Raw genomic sequence first — 18877 nt, forward strand, 5'->3', positions numbered from 1 at the left:
ACACCACTTTGTTTAGAGATACACATTTATCTTTATTTTCAAGAGGTGGTGGTTTTCAAGGAATTCACACCTTTCATTACCCAGTCCATTCTGAATACTGGCCATTTTGTGGGCTTAAAAGTCTGAAGTGAAAAACAAAATTTAAAATAGCAGAAGGTCCTGTTCAAAAGCTGTGTGTGGTAGTTTCTGGGGTCCCCAGGACGAAGGAGGAATATGATAAATCTGACTCCATGTTCTTAGAAGGCTAATTTATTATTTTCTGATATTTTATTATACTATATTGGAGAATACTATACTAAAACTATAGTGCAGAATAGAGAAAGGATACATCAGAAGGCTTAACAAGAATGATAATGAAAACTTGTGATTCTCCTCAGAGAGTCCAACACAGCTGGACGGTGATTGGTCATTAAACAAAAACAATTCACGTGTTGGATAAACAATCTCCAGCCACATTCCAAAGCAGCAAAACACTCTGAGGCTTCTCAGCATCCCAGGGCAAAGAGGATTTTTCAGGAAATATGACAGTGACAGCTCTTTGCTTTAGGCATAGAGCTGCAGGTAGAACTTTTGACCTCTTCGATGGCCAAAACCTTTCCATCGTTGTCGTGCCATTGCAGCGTTTGATATGAATGACACCCCAGAGGTGGCTCTGTGAGGGCCCCTCTGGACCTTGGGCTGTGCTCTGCCTCCTCAGACCATCATCGAGCTGTCGGAGGAGCGGGACTGTCTCCGTTTCCTGCCGCACGCCTCGGCCGCGCAGTCCCCGTGCGGCTCCCCCGGCATGAAGCGCACCGAGAGCCGGCAGCACCTGAGCGTGGAGCTCGCCGACGCCAAGGCCAAGATCAGGAGGCTCAGGCAGGAGCTGTGAGTACCAATGCACACTCAGATCCTCTCCAAATGCTGCCTTGGCACGCTTCTAGTCCTCTTCAGAGCAATTCTTTGTCCATTCAAATGGGTTTTTTAGTTACTGCTCCCCAGAGGGGTGTTTTTATAATACAGGGAGATTTGTGGACCCATGGGACAAATAGGATGTTTTATCTGTGCTTGTCTCTGTATTCATAATGATGTTTTGACCTAAATTTTATTCTCTGATGTCCCTGAAATCATGGATTAAAGGTGGAAGTCTCACAAATCTCAGCATTTTTTTCTCAAACCAGGTGATCATTAAAGGGAGATGAGGCAGGAGGGATTCCTTCTCAACAGCATGATTTGGTGACCTGTTTCCAACAAGTATGGTGAATTCATGGTTTAAAATCATGGCAGATAGGACAAAAAATTTTCATTAGAATGCTTTCCTGTCCCCCACCTCTTTGTTCCTGTGTAAAAGATTTCTTGTCTAGACAACAGTTACTCGCTCCTGAAAACTGCTTCTGATTCTGTAGGTTTCTGTGGGCATTTTGTCTTCATAGTCAAGGAGCAGATGTGAGCAGAGTGAGGAGTTATTTAAAGAGAAGATCAATAACAGACCTGTGGAGAATCTGCTTCTCCCTGTAGCAGTGTGTCAGTTGTTTTAGCAGAGTGAAGTGTATGTGTGTGTGTGTGTGTGTTCTGAATTAAAATGCTCAACCTGAAGAGATTCAATATGTGTAGAAACAGCATAAATATTTATTTTTTTAAATTCAGCAATGGGGAGAGGAGACAGGTAAACTAAATCACAAGCTAAAGGTAGCATAAGTCACGATTCCCAGAGTTTGTTCATCAGATGATTTCTAGCTGGCTGGATTAAGGATCTTGTTGATTTACTCTGAGGATCCCCTTCCCCCACTACAGCATGGTCTTCATGAGGAACAGAGGACAAAAGATGGGGCTCTTTTTTCCTGATGTCTGTGTTATTATGTGTCTCCTGCAATGAGCCCGCCCAGGATATTCTATAAACAGCTGCACCAAGAAAATTAGTGAAAAAATTGCTGTTATTAGTTTGATTGACAGTTAATAGATAGCCTAAACAGTGAACACTGGTATGTTCTGTATAATTTAGTCCAATCCTCTCCAGTCTGTAGCTGAAGCGTGCAATTAGGGCAACACTGATGGCTCAGAACAGTCCACATTTTGCACTCTTATTTGAATTCAGTTGGTAAATAATTTCCCTTTACGTGTAGCAGTATCTTAAAATACCAGACTTGGATGAATTAACTTCTGTCTGCAGCATTTAGTGTTAAATGCTGCATCTATTTGATAAATTTTAAATTACATTAATTCCAGACTTGGAAATACTCAGCACAAAATTTATGTATAATCTGGTTTTGGCAGTGAACCTTCATACCTGGTTTAATATGCAGTGTAGCTGATGTAATTTCCTATAAAAGGCCTGCAAAGATTATTTTTCAGTTGGATGCAAACCAGGGAATACAGAAACTCCAAAGAAGGAATTTGCACACCTCATTTTCTGAGTGTTGAGTTCTGCGTGTTCCCATCTAGAACAATAAGAGGAATATGGATGCTGATGGAAAAGTTACAGAAATCAGGAATAAATTTGTGTTTGTTTGCCTGTTTCTGAGCACCTCTGGAGAGGAAAAGCTGTGACAGGGATGTTGCACTGAGCTGTGCAGAGCTGAGCCTCCTGTGCTTGTAGGCTCAGTGACCTTTTCCAAACAATCCTTTTCCAAAATGATCATTCATGGTGAAACTGGCTCATTTTTGAAAACAACTGCTCTAGTTTTGTTTGAAATATACCTATTTTTTAGTATGATTGCTTTGAGATAGCATTATACATTAGAGTCCATTAAATTTTCTTATTTCCCCCTTTTCTACTTTAATTTCTTACTTGTATTGCAGATTGTGGAATAATACAGTAACACATTGGAATATGCAATACATTTTTAAAGAATATTCAATATTGGCAGGTTTTTCTCCAGCAAATACTGTTTGTTCTGAGGTGCAGTTGAATTTTGAACATCAGGTGTTCTTTGTCTGTGAGAGAATTAAATATTTCCTTTGCACTTACTCATGGTTTAACAAACTCATGTTTTAAGGATTGGGAAATGAGTTGGAAGTTAGGAATGAGTCATGTAAGAATTGTGGCATTCTATGTCAAATTGTTTTTATCACAGGTTTCTGAGTAGACTAAAACAGACACTATGTTGTTTCCATGAAGTTAAAATTCATTGTGTTTTCATGAAATTACTGAGCTTACTAAGCAGTGTCTTTTTCAGTAGAGTAATGACACCTAAACTCCTTAAGTCTCTGCAAGAAAAGGAAAAATTACAGAGCTATAAAAGTGCTTTTAAAATTGGCTTTACTGGACTGTGACAAGGGGTCAGTGTCTGGTTCTCCTGGAAAGAATTTGGACCTTCTGCATGTGTAATTTGAAATTATTCTGAGTTGAGTTTTGGATGTGGATCTCCTGGTACACATTCATGTGTAATGTCTGTGGCTTTTTACACAAAATCCCTTATTGCAAAAATTCCTTATTACACCCTGGTTTCTGCCCCCTGTGAGTAGGAGACAACAATTTAAAGCACTGTGAAAAGTCTAACAGCATTTAAAATATTAGATAAAGACTAAAACCAAAAGAATAATTAAATCTTAATGACAACACTAAATTTTGCACTCTGATGTCCCTGAAATTGTGGGTTCAAGGTGGAAGCCTCACAAATCTCAGCACTTTGTTCTCAAACGTGGTGATCATGAGCAGGGTTTGTGGCCATGTTTAACTGGATTGTGTTTTCTCCTTCAAGTGAGGAAAAGACTGAGCAGCTGCTTGACTGTAAACAAGAACTGGAACAGATGGAAGCTGAACTGAAGAGGCTTCAGCAAGAGGTGTGGGTTTAATCATTTTATTATTTTAAGAAAAGTTGCCATCACCAGAACAATTCACCACCCTTTTTTGATATTAAGTATGTTTTCATGTTTATATTTTTGCTTTGCATTCTGAACCTGACCTGGTGTGACTTACTCCTTTATTTGGTGTATTATGATGGGGAAAAAATGCCCTGACTTAGGTTAGTATTTCTTCTTTAATTTTTTTGTTTCTTCATTCAAGCAGTTTGCCACCAGTGCATCCTCTGAGAAGATCTTCTTAAAATGAAAGTGCTCCAATTGTGTCTGTTTTTCTTTATACTTTGTGTGGTGATAATAAGGGGAAAAACCTTAAATACATAGATTAATATATATTATATATAATTGTAGTGAGTCCTTGAAAAAGCCCAGTGCAGTTTCCTTGGACATACAATCACCTACAATTCTCTCCAACATATTCGATTTTTCTTTGTATTTCTCAGAATGAACAATCCCCCTCTGCATTCCCTTCATTTAATCAATGAAGGAGCTGTGTTCTCCTTCACCTTACCAGTGCTGCCTGTGTTCCTGTGTCTCCCTGTGTCCCAGAACATGAACCTGCTGTCGGATGCCCGCTCTGCCAGGGTGTACAGGGATGAGCTGGACGCGCTGCGGGAGAAGGCAATCCGCGTGGACAAGCTGGAGAGCGAAGTCAGCCGCTACAAAGAGAGGCTCCATGACATTGAGTTCTACAAAGCCAGGGTGGAGGTGAAGAAATTCAGGGGGGAAATCATCCAGAAGCACCATTCTTCTCTTGGCTGGGGCTTTTTCAAAGTGTGTTTGGAGATGAAAGCGTTGGGACGTGGGAAAGCGTTGCAGCGTCTTGTTCTGGGATATGGCAGTCAGGTTTTTGTGACAAATTCCATTTTTTTGGGAATTGTTTCCATGTCTAATGGCATGGAAGTCAGCAGTGTTCACCAGAGCTCCAAGCTAGCAAGGCCAGTGGAAGCCTCTGTGAAGGATGGATTGAGAAACCCACAGAGGAATTAACTGAAAAAATGCTGTAAATATAATAATTCCTTTCTCCTCCTGTAGGACTCCTAAAGGAAAGCAATTTTCTAAGTCAAGTGTTGGGAAAAGGAAGGCTGTTCACATAAATGAGTATAGGACAATGGCATAAAATACACTAAAAAAAGATGTACCAACACCAAGCAAGGGAAACAGAGTTCTGGCATGAATTAGTAATTTAGGAGGCAAATCAACATGCAGGAATTTATCAGGCCATCATTCTGTCTGTAAATGACAAATTTGATGGGCAAGTGCCATATGGTATCAAAATTAGTAAAGGAAAACAGATTAGTGTACAGGATTTGACAACAGTGGAAGTTTTATTTTCATAGAATGTTTAAACTAATAAACACCCGAAAAAATTGTTTGTGTTTCACAGCTTGTAAACTATCGGATATTTCAAGCATTCTTCAGTACAGATAGATGTTAATTAGTTGGGTTTGCTTTGTAATAATTGTGAGTTAACTTAATGTTTGTCTAGGGAGGAGTATGAAGGATATTTATGGGATCTTTTTTCAGATTTTGCAGCTGACTGTATGCTGAAGTTTGAAAAGTTTTGTCTTTGTATCATGAGGAAAATTGCCAATTATGTATTTTGCACATTACTTTCATCAGATGCTATTAAAAAAATCCTCTGTGTACCCAAATTAAAGCTGCTCGGGCCCTTTGAGAGTGGCTGGTTGTATTTTAAGATTGTGGTTGCATTTTCAGCATCATGGCCTGACTTTGGGCCCAGTGGCCTATAAACCTAATTTTGGGCTGTACATGCAGTACATCTTCACAGATCACAGCCCAAATCACAGAGATTCTGATGGTTTGATTATAATTATCAACCTTACTTGTTCTTAATGGCTTAGGGAGTATTTCATTCACGTCAAATTTTATTTTCACAGAAATTTGTAAGTTGCATTTATGTGGAATTGCTGTAAATGTGCTTTTTATAAAAAGTCTGTTTCAGCTCCCAGTTTTAGTTTGGGTTTCTGAAACTGGTTGTGATGTGTATCAAAGTTTGCATGAGCAGGGGAATGCTTCTGGTTTGGGATTTATTTGTTGTTGTTGTTCCATTTTTGCAGGAGTTAAAGGAAGACAATCAAGTGCTGCTAGAAACCAAGACAATGTTGGAAGATCAGTTAGAGGGGACCCGAGCTCGTTCAGATAAACTGCACGAGTTAGAAAAAGAGAATCTACAGCTGAAAGCTAAATTGCATGACATGGAGATGGTGAGTGTCAGGAGAGGGTGGCAAAGGCAACTGATACACACTGAATTTAATTTCCATTTTTAATAAAAGCCTTCAAAATAGCGGGGAAGAGAAGGAATGTGATGATAAATGCAGAGGTTTGAGAGCAAGAGGTTTGATTTTTTTTTTTTATGTGAATCAATTGTCACTTAAATATTGTGTTTACCCCGTGCACTTCACTTCCTAATATTCAGAGAGGAGTAAACTTTGGAAGAATAGGGAGTAATTGCTGTAGGTTATGAGGAGAAGAGGTTCTTTGTAATCTTCTTTTTACTGTCCACTTCAAAGTTCTCCCAACTTTTCCCAGTTCCTCCCCATCTCAATGTCTAGGCAGACCAGAAAAAGCACTTTGCCCTTCCCTGTGACAACATTATAAAGATAATATAATATAAACATCAGTAGAATATAGATAATTAAATACTTTGCATGTATTGAGACTTTTAAGCTGTGAAATAATTTTCAAGGAGCGTGATATGGACAGAAAGAAGATTGAGGAGCTCATGGAGGAAAATATGACCCTGGAAATGGCTCAGAAACAAAGTATGGATGAGTCTTTGCATCTTGGCTGGGAGCTGGAGCAGATAAACAGGACTACTGAGCTTTCTGAAGGTAAACATAAATGATTGAAATTGAAATCTCAGAGGCTAGGTAGCATTAGGAAATTAAATGTCCTTATTTCTGAAGTACAGAGCATGTTGTCCTCTGGAGAAATGCTGATTCCCATGGATCCATTGAAATACAGCCTACATGAGAAGTCTGTTCTTGTGGTTCTGGGTCAGTTAAATAGTTGTGTAAACCCCATAAAAACCTTGAAATTGCATACTTTGCCATTCACACTTCTGTACTCTGCAGCACAGATCATGGGTCTTCTTGCTTTGCTGTTCTTAAAGTTAAGGAGAAGAGCTGTGGTAAAAATTTTGACTCCTCTATATAACATACTTGGATACAAACTGGATTCTGTGCAAAGCACTTGTGGAATTTGGAGACACATCCTGAGTTGTGGGGAACAAATCTGTGCTGTGATTAGGAACACTGGGAGAGTAGAACATATTTTAATTTCTAATATTTCTAATCCTTATCAGCTCTGGTCACTAAGAGGGCATTGGGAGGACCTTCAAAGGCTGTTAAATCCTCTAAGTTGAAAAATGCAGAATCCAAAGAATTCTGGCTAATAAGTCACCTTTTATTTAAATAATGGTGTTTTTCTCCTGCAGTGCCACAGAAATCACTGGGCCATGAGGTGAATGAGCTGACATCCAGCAGGTTACTGAAGCTGGAAATGGAAAACCAAAGTTTGCTGAAGACTGTGGAAGAGCTCCAAAGTGCAGTGGGCTCTGTGGAAGGCAGCAGTTCAAGGATTCTGAAAATGGAAAAAGAAAACCAAAGACTTAGCAAGAAGGTAAAGGTCAGGGTGTGCTTGGATTGTGCGAGAGCTGCCTGGTGTTCTTTGCTATTTTCTTCCCAAAGGTTAATTTTATGAATTGCTGTTATTTTGGGTAAGGCATTACAAGGGTCTAAGTGGAGTTACAGTGTTTGTAAGTTTATGGTAAAAAATGAAACCACCTCCGAGAGGTTTTTCTCTTCTTTATTGTGTGAGTGTGTGACCAGTTTATTCAGAAAGGTCTTAGACCAGTGAGGGGAAGAAATAATAATATATTGGGGATATGATGAGTAATGGAAGTGGTTTAAAATACTGGAGAGCATTAATTTTGGTAATTATGTAGCAGAAGAAAGTGTGTGTGCAGAGGTGGAGAGTGAGTGATGAGTCTGAGCTGAAAACTTGGTCCTGTGTCCTCATTTTAGCTGAGGGAGGGAGAAGGTGGGTCAAGGAATTGATAAACAGCTCAAGAGGGGAGTTTGCCAGGTTTAACAGTACTTTGCTCCTCAAATTATGTGTATCAAATAGAATAATTTAGTCAGTGGTATTTATAGAGAATAAAAATCAGAAAAAGAAAAAAGAAGCTGGGGCTAATTACAGTGGAGTGAAAATGTCTAAAGTTCCTGAAATAGCTTTGACTTCAGCAGCTATTTCAGGTGAAAGACTATTCTTAGAGTGGCTAAGAGATAATTAAAAAAAGAAAATTAAAGAAATCCCTACTGTATTCCATGCTTCCATAAGTTTTCTGATTCCTAAGAAGCTGGTGTTTTTTGGAGCAGCCTCTGTGCTGTGCCCAAAAGAAAGCTGGGAGGTACAAAAGAAAGAATAGGTGTAAGAAACACACAAACATCATTCAGGTCAACTTGTTGCCATGTAAATGTGGCAGAGAAATCATGCTTGGGTATTTTAAATTTTAAATAGCTTTGCTCTCTGCAAGTTGGAAACACTTGACAAAACAAACTCATGTATTTAATTCCCAAGGAATCATCTTAATTATCTCTTGAAATAGTTAAGTAAGATCAAACAACGTTCAACCTTCTTAAGTTAAAAGGGTCTTGGAGGAGCAGTATAAATCTCACTGAAATGGAATTTTAAGAGGAAAAAAAAGATGCTTGAGGAAATATCCAGAGCCTGAGAAAATCTGACCTTTTTTTTTTTTACACTAAAGTACTTTATAGATACAGTGTTCTGAGCCAGGGAGAAAATTCTGGCAGGAGTAAATGTATTCCCAGAAGAAATTAATGTTTCAATTAAAGATTAGAAAATTCTGTTTAATTCTTTCCCTTAAGCTGCTTTATTCATTTCTATAAGGGTGCCTTCAACCCAGCTAAGACTGTCATTTTTAAGTACATTTTAAAACTTTTGTTTCTCTTTCCAGCTTGAAGAGCTGGAGAATGAAATTAGCCAAGAGAAACAAAGTCTTCAGAACAGTCAAAATCAGAGTAAAGATTTGCTGAAAGAAAAAGCACAGCTTGAAAAGACACTTGAAGCACTTCGAGAGAACTCCGAGCGACAAGTGAGTTGCAGAACCAAAAGTTTTAATGCTGCTTTGTGCTCTGCTGGTCTCCTTTTGTAGCATTTTACAGACATAAAGGGACTGTAAATGTAGTGGATTTGCCAAAAGGAGGTTCCTGCAGGAAAACAGCTTTGCTGGGAGCTGCAGGCAGTGAGAGACGTGACTCATTTCTGGCTGGGGCTTTCCTGGTGGGTTTAGAGCACTCCCACGGCTTCGTGGGCATCTGCTGGAGCTGCTTGGAGGGTGTAGCTCAGCCAGGAGGGAAAATTGGGAACTTTGGAAGGAAGCCAGACACCTCCCAGAGGAGGAGAGCAGGTCCCAGGCAGCTGGCAGTGTGTGGAATAATGTTGGAGTAATGTGAGAGTACTGATGGGAATTGCAGCAGCCTCGGGTGCAGCTCCATCATTCTACCCTGCACTGGGATGGGTTTCTGCTGTCACCACCTGGATTTATTTGTGCCTGCCAAAAACTGGCATCTGACTCCTTGTTAAAGATGTACCTGTGCCTGATGGACACTGGCACCTTTGAGGTGTCTGCAGAGCAGCCAGCAGGAAAAAGAATTCTGGAAGTTTCTGGAATTCCCAGATGTAGGAATTGAGTCCTTCAGAATTAGAACTGCAGTTAGTTTTTATAAATTCTATTTATACCTCCTGATGACTTGGCCATTTAGTTTAATTTAAAGTACAGTATTCTGAAATGCAGAGTATTAGATTTCAAAAAATGCTGAATATTTTTAAAGGCCATTCATCAGTAAATGGAATTCCAGAAGGAAGAAAAAAGGGAGGTGGAAAAAAAAAAGCTTGGCATGGAAGGTTTGCTTTCATTTAAAGATACATATCTTGTTTTAGGACTGATATTTCAATGGGCCTATTTCTGCTTAAAAATAATATATTTAGGGGCTGATGGGGCAACAGCATCTTCCATATCTCTTCCAAAATCCTGTGCTGACACTAGAGTTGACTGTAGGAAGTTTGTTTGATCTCATCTGAAATCCTGGAGGCATTTATCAGGATCTTTTTGTAGAATTGGGATTCTAGAAGCAGAATTCATGGACAGTAATTCAGTGCCGTGCCAGGTGCTCCAGAGCTGTGTTTTTAGGCACCTGTTAAGGAGTTTCTGGTGAATATTCCAGAGCAGTGTGTCATTGCTGGGAGCAGAGCTGTGGATCTGTAATTAATAATTCCATTCAGATTTCACTGTGGAACAGCCTGTAATTTTCTCAGTCTGTTTTTCATTGCAAGCAGCACTTTTGCTTTTCTCCCAAACAGTTTATTGTTGAAACATCCCTTACACTGGGTTATTAGTGTACATTTAAATATTGATCCAAACAGTTTTGCTGCATGATTTTGTCTGGTGTTACATGCCCAAATAATTCCAAATTATTTGGAGCAACCTAAAGAGTCAAGAAATACTAAAAATTAAGGTGTAAGTTCTGCCTTTATCCTTGAGGTAGATCTGGGAAAATGTTTCCTATGAAAATAATTCCACTATGATTTAATTTCTCTGAAGCTGGTTTGAAACAGAGTAACCAAAGGTTCTTTTTAACTCAGAAATCAGTGTAACTTTGGTGTGTTTCTTCTCAAATTGTTGTTGAATGTGATCAGGGTTCCCTCATCTCCCACCCATCACCTCTACTTTTTCCTAATGAAATAAAGAGATTATTGTGGCTCCCACACCTCCCTCCATCTCAGGTTTGGTTTAGAACTTGCTGCAGTCCTGTTCTTCGTGGACACAGCTCTGGAAATCACAGAGTGTAAGAAAAAACAATCTAAACATGGGTAAACACAAATGAAAATTAAATTGCTAGGAAATAGGTAAAGCTTTCTTTTGATTTGTGCTTTATTAGTTTTGGGTTTATGTTTATCTGTTAATATTCAAGAGGAAGAGATTTGAATATTTACTTTGTTGTCAAACTTGAAATAATATTTGTAGTTCTTCACATAAACATTAGCAGAGTAAGAGATTTTCTTTAACTTAAAAGGTGAAAATGATACAATGAATGTCTTTCAGTTTAGGTATGAAAGCAATTCCTTGTTGGCACATTGTTTATCATTTTACCATTTTTCTACCCAAATTAGATTAAACTCTTAGAACAAGAAAATGAACACTTGAATCAAACTGTGGCTTCTCTAAGGCAGCGCTCACAAATCAGTGCTGAGGCAAGAATGAAAGAAATCGAGAAGGAAAATAAAATCCTCCATGAGTCTATCAAAGAGACTAGCAGTAAGTTAAATAAGATTGAATTTGAAAAAAAACAAGTCAGGAAAGAACTGGAACACTACAAAGAGAAAGGGGAGAGGGCAGAAGAATTAGAGAACGAGCTGCATCGTCTGGAGAAGGAAAATGAGTTATTACAGAAGAAAATTACCAACCTAAAAATCACTTGTGAGAAGATCGAGGCCTTAGAACAAGAGAACTCTGACCTGGAGACGGAGAACAGAAAGCTGAAAAAAACCTTGGACAGCCTGAAAAACCTCACTTTTCAATTAGAATCGTTAGAAAAGGAGAATTCCCAACTCGACGAAGAAAATTTAGAGTTACGGAGGACAATTGAATCCTTGAAGTGTACAAGCATTAAAGTGGCACAGTTACAGTTAGAAAATAAGGAGCTGGAGAGTGAAAAGGAGCAGCTCAAAAAAAGCCTTGAACTGATGAAAGCCTCTTTTAAGAAGACTGAACGCTTGGAAGTCAGTTACCAAGGCCTGGACACAGAAAACCAAAGGCTACAGAAAGCCCTGGAAAACAGCAATAAGAAGATTCAGCAATTAGAGAGCGAATTACAAGATTTAGAGACTGAAAATCAGACCCTGCAAAAGAACTTGGAAGAGTTAAAAATCTCCAGTAAGCGCCTGGAGCAGTTGGAAAAGGAGAATAAGTTGTTAGAACAAGAGACTTCTCAACTGGAAAAGGATAAGAAACAGCTGGAAAAGGAAAATAAAAGGCTTCGACAGCAAGCAGAAATTAAAGATAGTACCTTAGAAGAAAATAATGTCAAAATCAGTAATCTGGAAAGGGAAAATAAATCTCTGTTTAAAGAAATAGTTGTGTATAAAGAGTCGTGTCTGCGCCTGAAAGAACTGGAAAAGGAAAACAAGGAACTGGTGAAAAGAGCTACCATTGATAAGAAAACCCTGGTCACTTTGAGAGAGGTAAACACAGAGGAGTTTCCATTCCCATCATAATCTGTTTCTAATGTACAGAAATTATATCTTGGTTTCTGATTTGGGGGTTTTATTCTGCATTAATCTGTGTACTATTAACACATCTATGCATTAGATAATTAAAATTCCTATAATCATAGTCATGGAAAGGAAGAATATTATATTGCTGGAATGTTTCCCCTTCAGTGTCATGTTCCAGACCAAATTTAAAGAGAAATTCTAAAGGAAATTATAAAGGGAAAGGAAGAGAGCACAGGGAAATCATATTCTAGTTGCAGTGTAATTTCTGATACAGCTGAAAGCTGGCAGCTGGAAGGAGACTTAAAGCTGAATTATTCCAGTCATGTAGTGATAAAACACCCTTGTCTCAGCACTCCTAGAGCTGAGACTACGTTACTTTATTTCACTGAAAATACTGACTGTAGTTTTTTCTGTGCAAGGACTTGGTGAATGAGAAGTTGAAGACTCAACAGATGAACAATGATCTGGAAAAACTGGCCCACGAGCTTGAGAAAATTGGCTTGAACAAGGAGCGTCTCCTGCACGATGAGCAGAGCAGTGATGACAGGTGACAATGGCAGGGCCTGCATGACAAAGAGGACAAATGAGGATCTTTTGTATTCAGAAAGTGGTTTTGCAGACTGGTTCTGTGCATACTCTTAGATTTTTAAGGCACACTCATAGACCCAAAAAGGAACTTGATATTTTTGGAAATTAATTAGTTCATGTGCTTTCACATTCAGCTGACTGTGACAGTGAGTTGCCACTTTTTGTTGCTAAGAGACTCATTGAAGTATGTCAGGAGATACAGTTAATTATAATTAAAATGTTTTATGCTCTAGTCAGCAGCAGCAACAGCAGCAGGAAAAGGTAATTAGCTCAAAGTAGGTTTTTTTCCCTTTTTGTCTGCCTGTCTGACACAAACGGTTTTTATCACATAGTGATTACCTTAAAGTGTCTCACTCTTTCCTTGCAACCATTTCCTTCTAATTCTTCAATTCTCAAGGAAGCTGCATTCCCAGTTCCCCTGGCTGGGAGGTATCCAGTGCTTGAGTGTCTCCAGAACTTGGTGGTGGCTCCATCACTCCTCCACACCTGCCACTGGAAGGCAGCTGCCATGACATCTGTCTCTTCTGCTGCATTTTCCTCCTCTGCCTTATCCTGCAGGGATTTAGGGAAAATTGGTGACAGGAGCAAAGCAGACAGTGTGGGCTTCCAGCCAAGCTTTGCTTCTCAGTGCAGTTCTGTTGTCATGATCTGTCACTACAGCTTTGTCCTGAGCATGGAGATTGATCTGGTGCCTTCTGTGTCCAAAGGAACCCAAATAACACTTGGGGTTTGAATCCAGCTTCCCTTTCCCAGTGCTCTGTCACAGGGTGATGCCAGAGTCATGTGTTACGCCCTCTTGGTTTCTGCTCATGGCTTTCACCTGCCTTCCTCAGCTCCCAGATGAGTTCAGGAAAAGTTCTCAGAACTTGAACTGGTTGGATTTCTTCTGATTTAAGCATTTCTGTGTCACAGAATACAGCCCTTGATAAGCATTTGGTGTGTCCCTAGGTAAATATACCAAATAAAATACCACCAGACCTTGATCCAAGGTGAAGCTTCAACTTAGATGAAGCCCAAATGGAGCAACATTTAATCAAGTTCTAGGTTAGAAGTGGTTGGGCTCTGCTGCTGGCTTCAGCTTCCTCCCAAGCTCCATGTAGAGCATGGAGGGCAGTGAAAGGGCAATGCTTGTTTCCAAAGTGAAAGCTAGGATTGGTTTGAAATTTTGCTCAGCCCATAAATATCCTGCTTTTTCCTTGTTCTCAACTTCTTCATTTATCCCAAAAATACCTGGATTGCTTTCCTTACATAACAATACTTAGGTGAGCCATTGCCAGCTCTTCCATCAAGGCTATGAAGAGCTGGGTTCATTATGGATAAAATTACTTCTCAGTGTAGTTTTTCATCTGCCTCTGTCATTTTGATGATGGAAATTAAAAATGTACCATTTTCTTCCTCCTGCTTGGAAAGAGCTGCTTGTGGTTTTTAAGAAATTATCTTGGTAGCACCTCAGAGTCTTTCTATTGAGGTCTAAACTGGCCACGTTTTATGAGTTAACTTTGAAGTGTTTTCCATTTTCTCTTGCCTGCTCTCCTTGGACAAACAGATTTATGGATTTTGGCTCTGAATCAAAAATAACCCAACTTGCAGTTATATTCAAAAATTTGTACCATCTTTCTTTGTTCAAAGTGTAAGTGGGTATTGGATCTCTGCTATTATTGTTTTTCCTCCTTTGTTTTCTATAGAATTGTGTCACTTTTCAGTAGCAGGAATTGATTGTAGCCAAATGTGTAGCTTCAGCTCAGGAAGGTGAAATACTGTATATTCTACTAGTCTCAGGCTGCCTACTATTCCATAAATCCTTGGAATTAGTTGTCATATCTGAAAATCTCAGATTCCCCTCCTGCTGCATGATGCTACTGGACAGCTTTCTGCTTATTAATTCTCTTGCCATTGGTCTTCTGCTCCAGTTCCTGCCTGGATCTGATGCCATTGTCCATTCAGGAGTATGCTGCAGTTTATTCCCTTCCACTAAAGTGATGGATCCTTCAGCAGCCAGGATTAAAGGGGAATATCAGTGGTTGGATTTATTTTATCCAGCTGTGGGGAGGAGTGGGGTGTTCTCCAGATTCCGAGCCACACACAGGGACTGAACTGCTTAGAAGTGATTAATGAGTGTGGGTTTTGGTATTGCCCATAAAGGATGTGCAGTTCTAAATCAATGCAGTTTAATCTGACCACTTCTCTCTCAGATTGACATTTTGGGGGGGTTTTAGGTGCCTTACAATAGCATGAATATGGTTAAAAATGGAAGCTTTGCACATCAAGGGTGGCAGCAGTCTTAAAATACCAGCAGCTGGGCTGAGTGAGCAATTTGCACATTGATGCACCAAACGAGTGTGCACCTGCACAGTCCTGTGCTCCATCTCCTTCCCTGTCCTCCCCTTTGGAGCTGGCAGGAAATGGGAACTGATGAAAATCTTGCTCTCCAAATACTTCACATCCTAATTGAGTTCAGGTCCCTGCTGGATTTGCTGGAGTGGAGCCAGAAGGAGTGCAGGCACCACTCACGAACGATGCAGAGAAACCCAGCACCCCCCTGGTGTGCCTCAATGGGTCTTTTTCTGGGTCTGACATGTTTTAAAAGAAAGGAGGAGTCAAAAATGGTTTTGACAACCATCATCTTGTTATTTTTGACATAGAACTTGCTGTGGATGCTGAGGTGTCTTCAAATTTTTGACCACAGCACCCAGGGATTTTGGATGTAGCTATGAGTCTTTTCTAGAACATTTCAGAATTTAAATACTTCAAATAATTATTTAAAATACAGACTCTTTTTTTGCTGTTGGCCAGTAGGTACAAGCTTTTGGAGTCCAAATTAGAATCCACACTCAAGAAGTCTCTGGAAATAAAAGAAGAAAAAATTGCTGCTTTGGAGGCTCGTTTGGAAGAATCAACAAATCTGAACCAGCAGCTGCGTCAGGAACTGAAAACAGTAAGGAAAAGGGCATTTTTCTAGAATATTAAATGAGCTGTTGTTATTTCTGCACTTTTTGGGTAAGACAGCAAAAAATGAGCATCATTCAGGTCATAGAAAGCAGGACAAAGATGTGAATGCTTTTAAGACTCTGTTGAACAATCACATGAAAAGTTGTTGAGCTTATTCACTGGCCATGAAGACGTCACCTGGGTAAATATCCTGGAGTTGATTTGATTTGAGATGTCATTTCCAGTTACATTTTCTGGACTACCTTGAGCAGCCTGAGTAGATGGGTTGAAAAAGGAAATTCTATCACCTTGGTTGTAGAATTTTTAGTATGAAAGTTGGGGGATACAGTTAAAAACACTGAAATAAAATATAAAATAGAGGTCTGCTGTTTGTTGGGGTTAAACTGTCCATAAATAACTTGTACATCATCTCCCCAAACATGTACAAAAACCAAATTTACAAATGCAGTAACAGCACTTCCTGTTCTTTGAGAAGGGTCATGGTCAGGTAATAAAGTAATAAATTTGGAAGTACAAAATGGAAAATTCTAAACCTAACCTAAGTTGTCCTAAATAATTCCAGGTGAAGAAGAACTATGAAGCTCTTAAGCAGAGACAAGAAGAGGAAAGGATGGTTCAGAATTCTCCTCCAAGAAGCGGAGAAGGAAATCAGTCTGTCAATAAGTGGGAAAAAGAAAATCAGGAGACTACTAGAGAATTACTGAAAGTTAAAGATAGATTAATCGAGGTGGAGAGGAATGTAAGATGTGTTTTAAATATGATTCTGGTGGTAATTATTTGTGGTGAGCTATTCCAGTAATGCAAATGAGGGTGCTGTTAAGACACTTTAATTGATCACCTTGTTCCCATCCCAAGCACAATCTGAATTAAATACAGTGTGTGTAGCAGCTGGATTCTGCTCTGTGGGATGCCATAAAGCACTTGACAGGCATTTTAAAAGGAAATGTGAAAACCTGAATTTGACCTTTGGCATCCACAGCTCTCTCTCCAATCCCTGCTATACAATCCCTATTTACACCAGTCCTGGAGGTTCCTCTCCTGTTTTTCCATAGGTGCAACCTCTGGTTTTCTGGAAAACCAAACCTGGTTTTCCAGTGATAAATCCCCCCAAAGTGTGTTTGTTCTGCAGTTTTATCCCACCCTGTCAATCTCTGCATGGTCCTGCTGCTTTCTGTGGTCTGGAGAACACTTCTGTTTTATCTTGGACTTCCTGGAGCAGCTGTGAGCTGAGGTTTTGTGTGGTTTTCACCCCCAGAACGCGACGCTGCAGGCGGAGAAGCAGGCGCTGAAAACGCAGCTCAAGCAGCTCGAGACACAGAACAACAACCTGCAGGCCCAGATCCTGGCCCTGCAGAGACAGACTGTGTCCCTGCAGGAGCAAAACACAACTCTGCAAACTCAGAATGCCAAGCTGCAGGTAATGCTGCCTTAGTTTGCTTTCAAAAATAAAATTAAAGTGTTTTCTTTCCAAAGGAAAACTTAAAATACATCGTTATTGTCAGCTTTAACATTACATTTGGCTTCCTGCAGAGACATGGAAAAGAAGGTGATGTGAAAATAATCTGCACTCAGCAGTCAAAAATAGTTTGTTTGCTGATGAATAATTGCATTTTTAGAAATCTGTTTTAATAATTGTCCAATGTAAAATCTTGGCTCTATACTTAGAAGTAGAGTAGATTCTCTTACCAAGCTTTCCAAGATTCCTTGAGATTTTATTATATTTATACATCTAAATTAGATCAGCAAAGTAGTGTGTCCAACCATATTCTAATAAATTTTATCTATTTTTATAAATATTTAAAAAACCAAAAATAAGGCCATACCTAAGAGGAAAATCAAGATACTTAAATACAGAAGATTTAAAAAAAAACAGAAGAAAATGAAAAGCTACATAAATATATGAAGAGCTGAATTGAGATAATTGAGAGGCAGTAAAAAGGGTAATGTGGGACCATGGAAATTATAAAAATGGTTGTCCCCGGAGTCTTGCAGCTCTTCTGGCCAAATTCAAATGTTACCCTTATGGTTTAATAGGGTTATTAAATATGTGTCTTTTTTCTTTAAATATTAAATATTCTTGTTAATCAGTTTAATGCTTTTTGGAGTTCTAAGAATCAAAACTCCTTCAAGAGGGGATGAAAACCCCACAGTGCAGCAGAAGTAGTAAAGAGTGTCGGAAAGGATGGAGGGCTGATGGAAATCAAGATGTTAAGGACTGTTAAAATGGAACAAAAAATTTGCATTTGGTGGATGCCTGGAGTCCTCTCCTGGCTCTTCCTGGAAAGCAGAATGTTGTTGTCCCATGGATGCACTTTCTGCTGCCACGTTGAAATGCCAGTAGTGCACAGCACTCCAGTAAAACAGGACATTGGTGCACACCCTGTGCCACCTCTGGTTGTTAAAAACCAGTGGATATGACATGGAAGTATCCCATTTAACCAGTTAAAAGGGGATTGCTGGGATTCAGAGCTCTCTGAGTGCTTTGTAATTCCCTTCATCAAAAAACCTCAGGAATATCTATGTAGTTCCTTTTTTGCCTCATGCCCAGCAGCACAGCCCTTTCCTCTCTGGCAAGACAATTCTCCATGAACTGCAGATCCAAGTGGAAGTTGAAATATGTTCAGGAAAATCAAAGTGATGAACTGCTGGCTAAATCTGAAGAGCAGACTGAGCTGCTCTACCTGGACTGTGCCAGAATTGTTCCTCAGCAGCTCATTCTTCTCTTCCTCCTGATACCCATAAGGAGCAGCCAGGGGAAAGGATGTCTGAGAGGGTAACTGGGAATTCTGACCTAACCAAACTCAGGATTCAGCCTGGGAAGTTTCCCAGCACACCCATGCCATCAGACATGACTTCATTTCCAGTGAAAGATTCAGCTTTCTCATCTGTAACAAAGAACACTGCAGTTCCAGCAGGAAGGGATTTGTTCCCTGGTAACAGCAGGAACTGGAGTGAGAGATGGAATTTTTTTTTCCTTAATAGATACCCCGAGGGTATTAGAAGGCTCAGTAGTTTGTGGTTTTCATCTCTTGAACAGGAAAGAGAAGGAGGCTGGTACAGGTCAGGTGACAAGCACCAGTTGTTTAAGATACCAAGGATTTCTCCAGAGGCACAAAGAGTGAAGTTGTTGGTTGATTGGGGCTTTATAAACTGTTTAATGTTAAAGGCTTTTGTGTATGAATACACATGAATACTGTTCTGGGACAGTTGTTGGGGAACTGGTGCTGTTCCACAAAAG

At 39.6% G+C, this 18877-nt stretch overlaps 1 protein-coding gene across 6 annotated transcripts in view; it reads left to right on the forward strand.

Annotated features, from left to right (window-relative positions):
* Positions 1 to 18877, forward strand: part of CCDC88A (coiled-coil domain containing 88A) — a 60756-nt gene that overhangs the window by 25009 nt on the left and 16870 nt on the right. For 5 of the 6 annotated variants that reach the window (XM_041473962.1, XM_041473964.1, XM_041473967.1 and 2 more), the window contains 12 exons: positions 698 to 867; positions 3681 to 3762; positions 4330 to 4488; positions 5862 to 6008; positions 6491 to 6635; positions 7241 to 7425; positions 8783 to 8920; positions 10999 to 12069; positions 12522 to 12649; positions 15484 to 15625; positions 16202 to 16378; positions 16895 to 17056. In XM_041473962.1, coding sequence (XP_041329896.1) covers positions 698 to 867; positions 3681 to 3762; positions 4330 to 4488; positions 5862 to 6008; positions 6491 to 6635; positions 7241 to 7425; positions 8783 to 8920; positions 10999 to 12069; positions 12522 to 12649; positions 15484 to 15625; positions 16202 to 16378; positions 16895 to 17056 — 2706 coding nt within the window. The remainder of the gene's footprint in view (positions 1 to 697; positions 868 to 3680; positions 3763 to 4329; positions 4489 to 5861; positions 6009 to 6490; positions 6636 to 7240; positions 7426 to 8782; positions 8921 to 10998; positions 12070 to 12521; positions 12650 to 15483; positions 15626 to 16201; positions 16379 to 16894; positions 17057 to 18877) is intronic. The other variant, XM_041473965.1, reaches the window with a different exon arrangement.

The sequence above is a fragment of the Pyrgilauda ruficollis genome, unplaced genomic scaffold (assembly GCF_017590135.1).
Source record: "Pyrgilauda ruficollis isolate IOZ18807 unplaced genomic scaffold, ASM1759013v1 scaffold31, whole genome shotgun sequence".
Taxonomy (NCBI): Eukaryota; Metazoa; Chordata; class Aves; order Passeriformes; family Passeridae; genus Pyrgilauda; species Pyrgilauda ruficollis.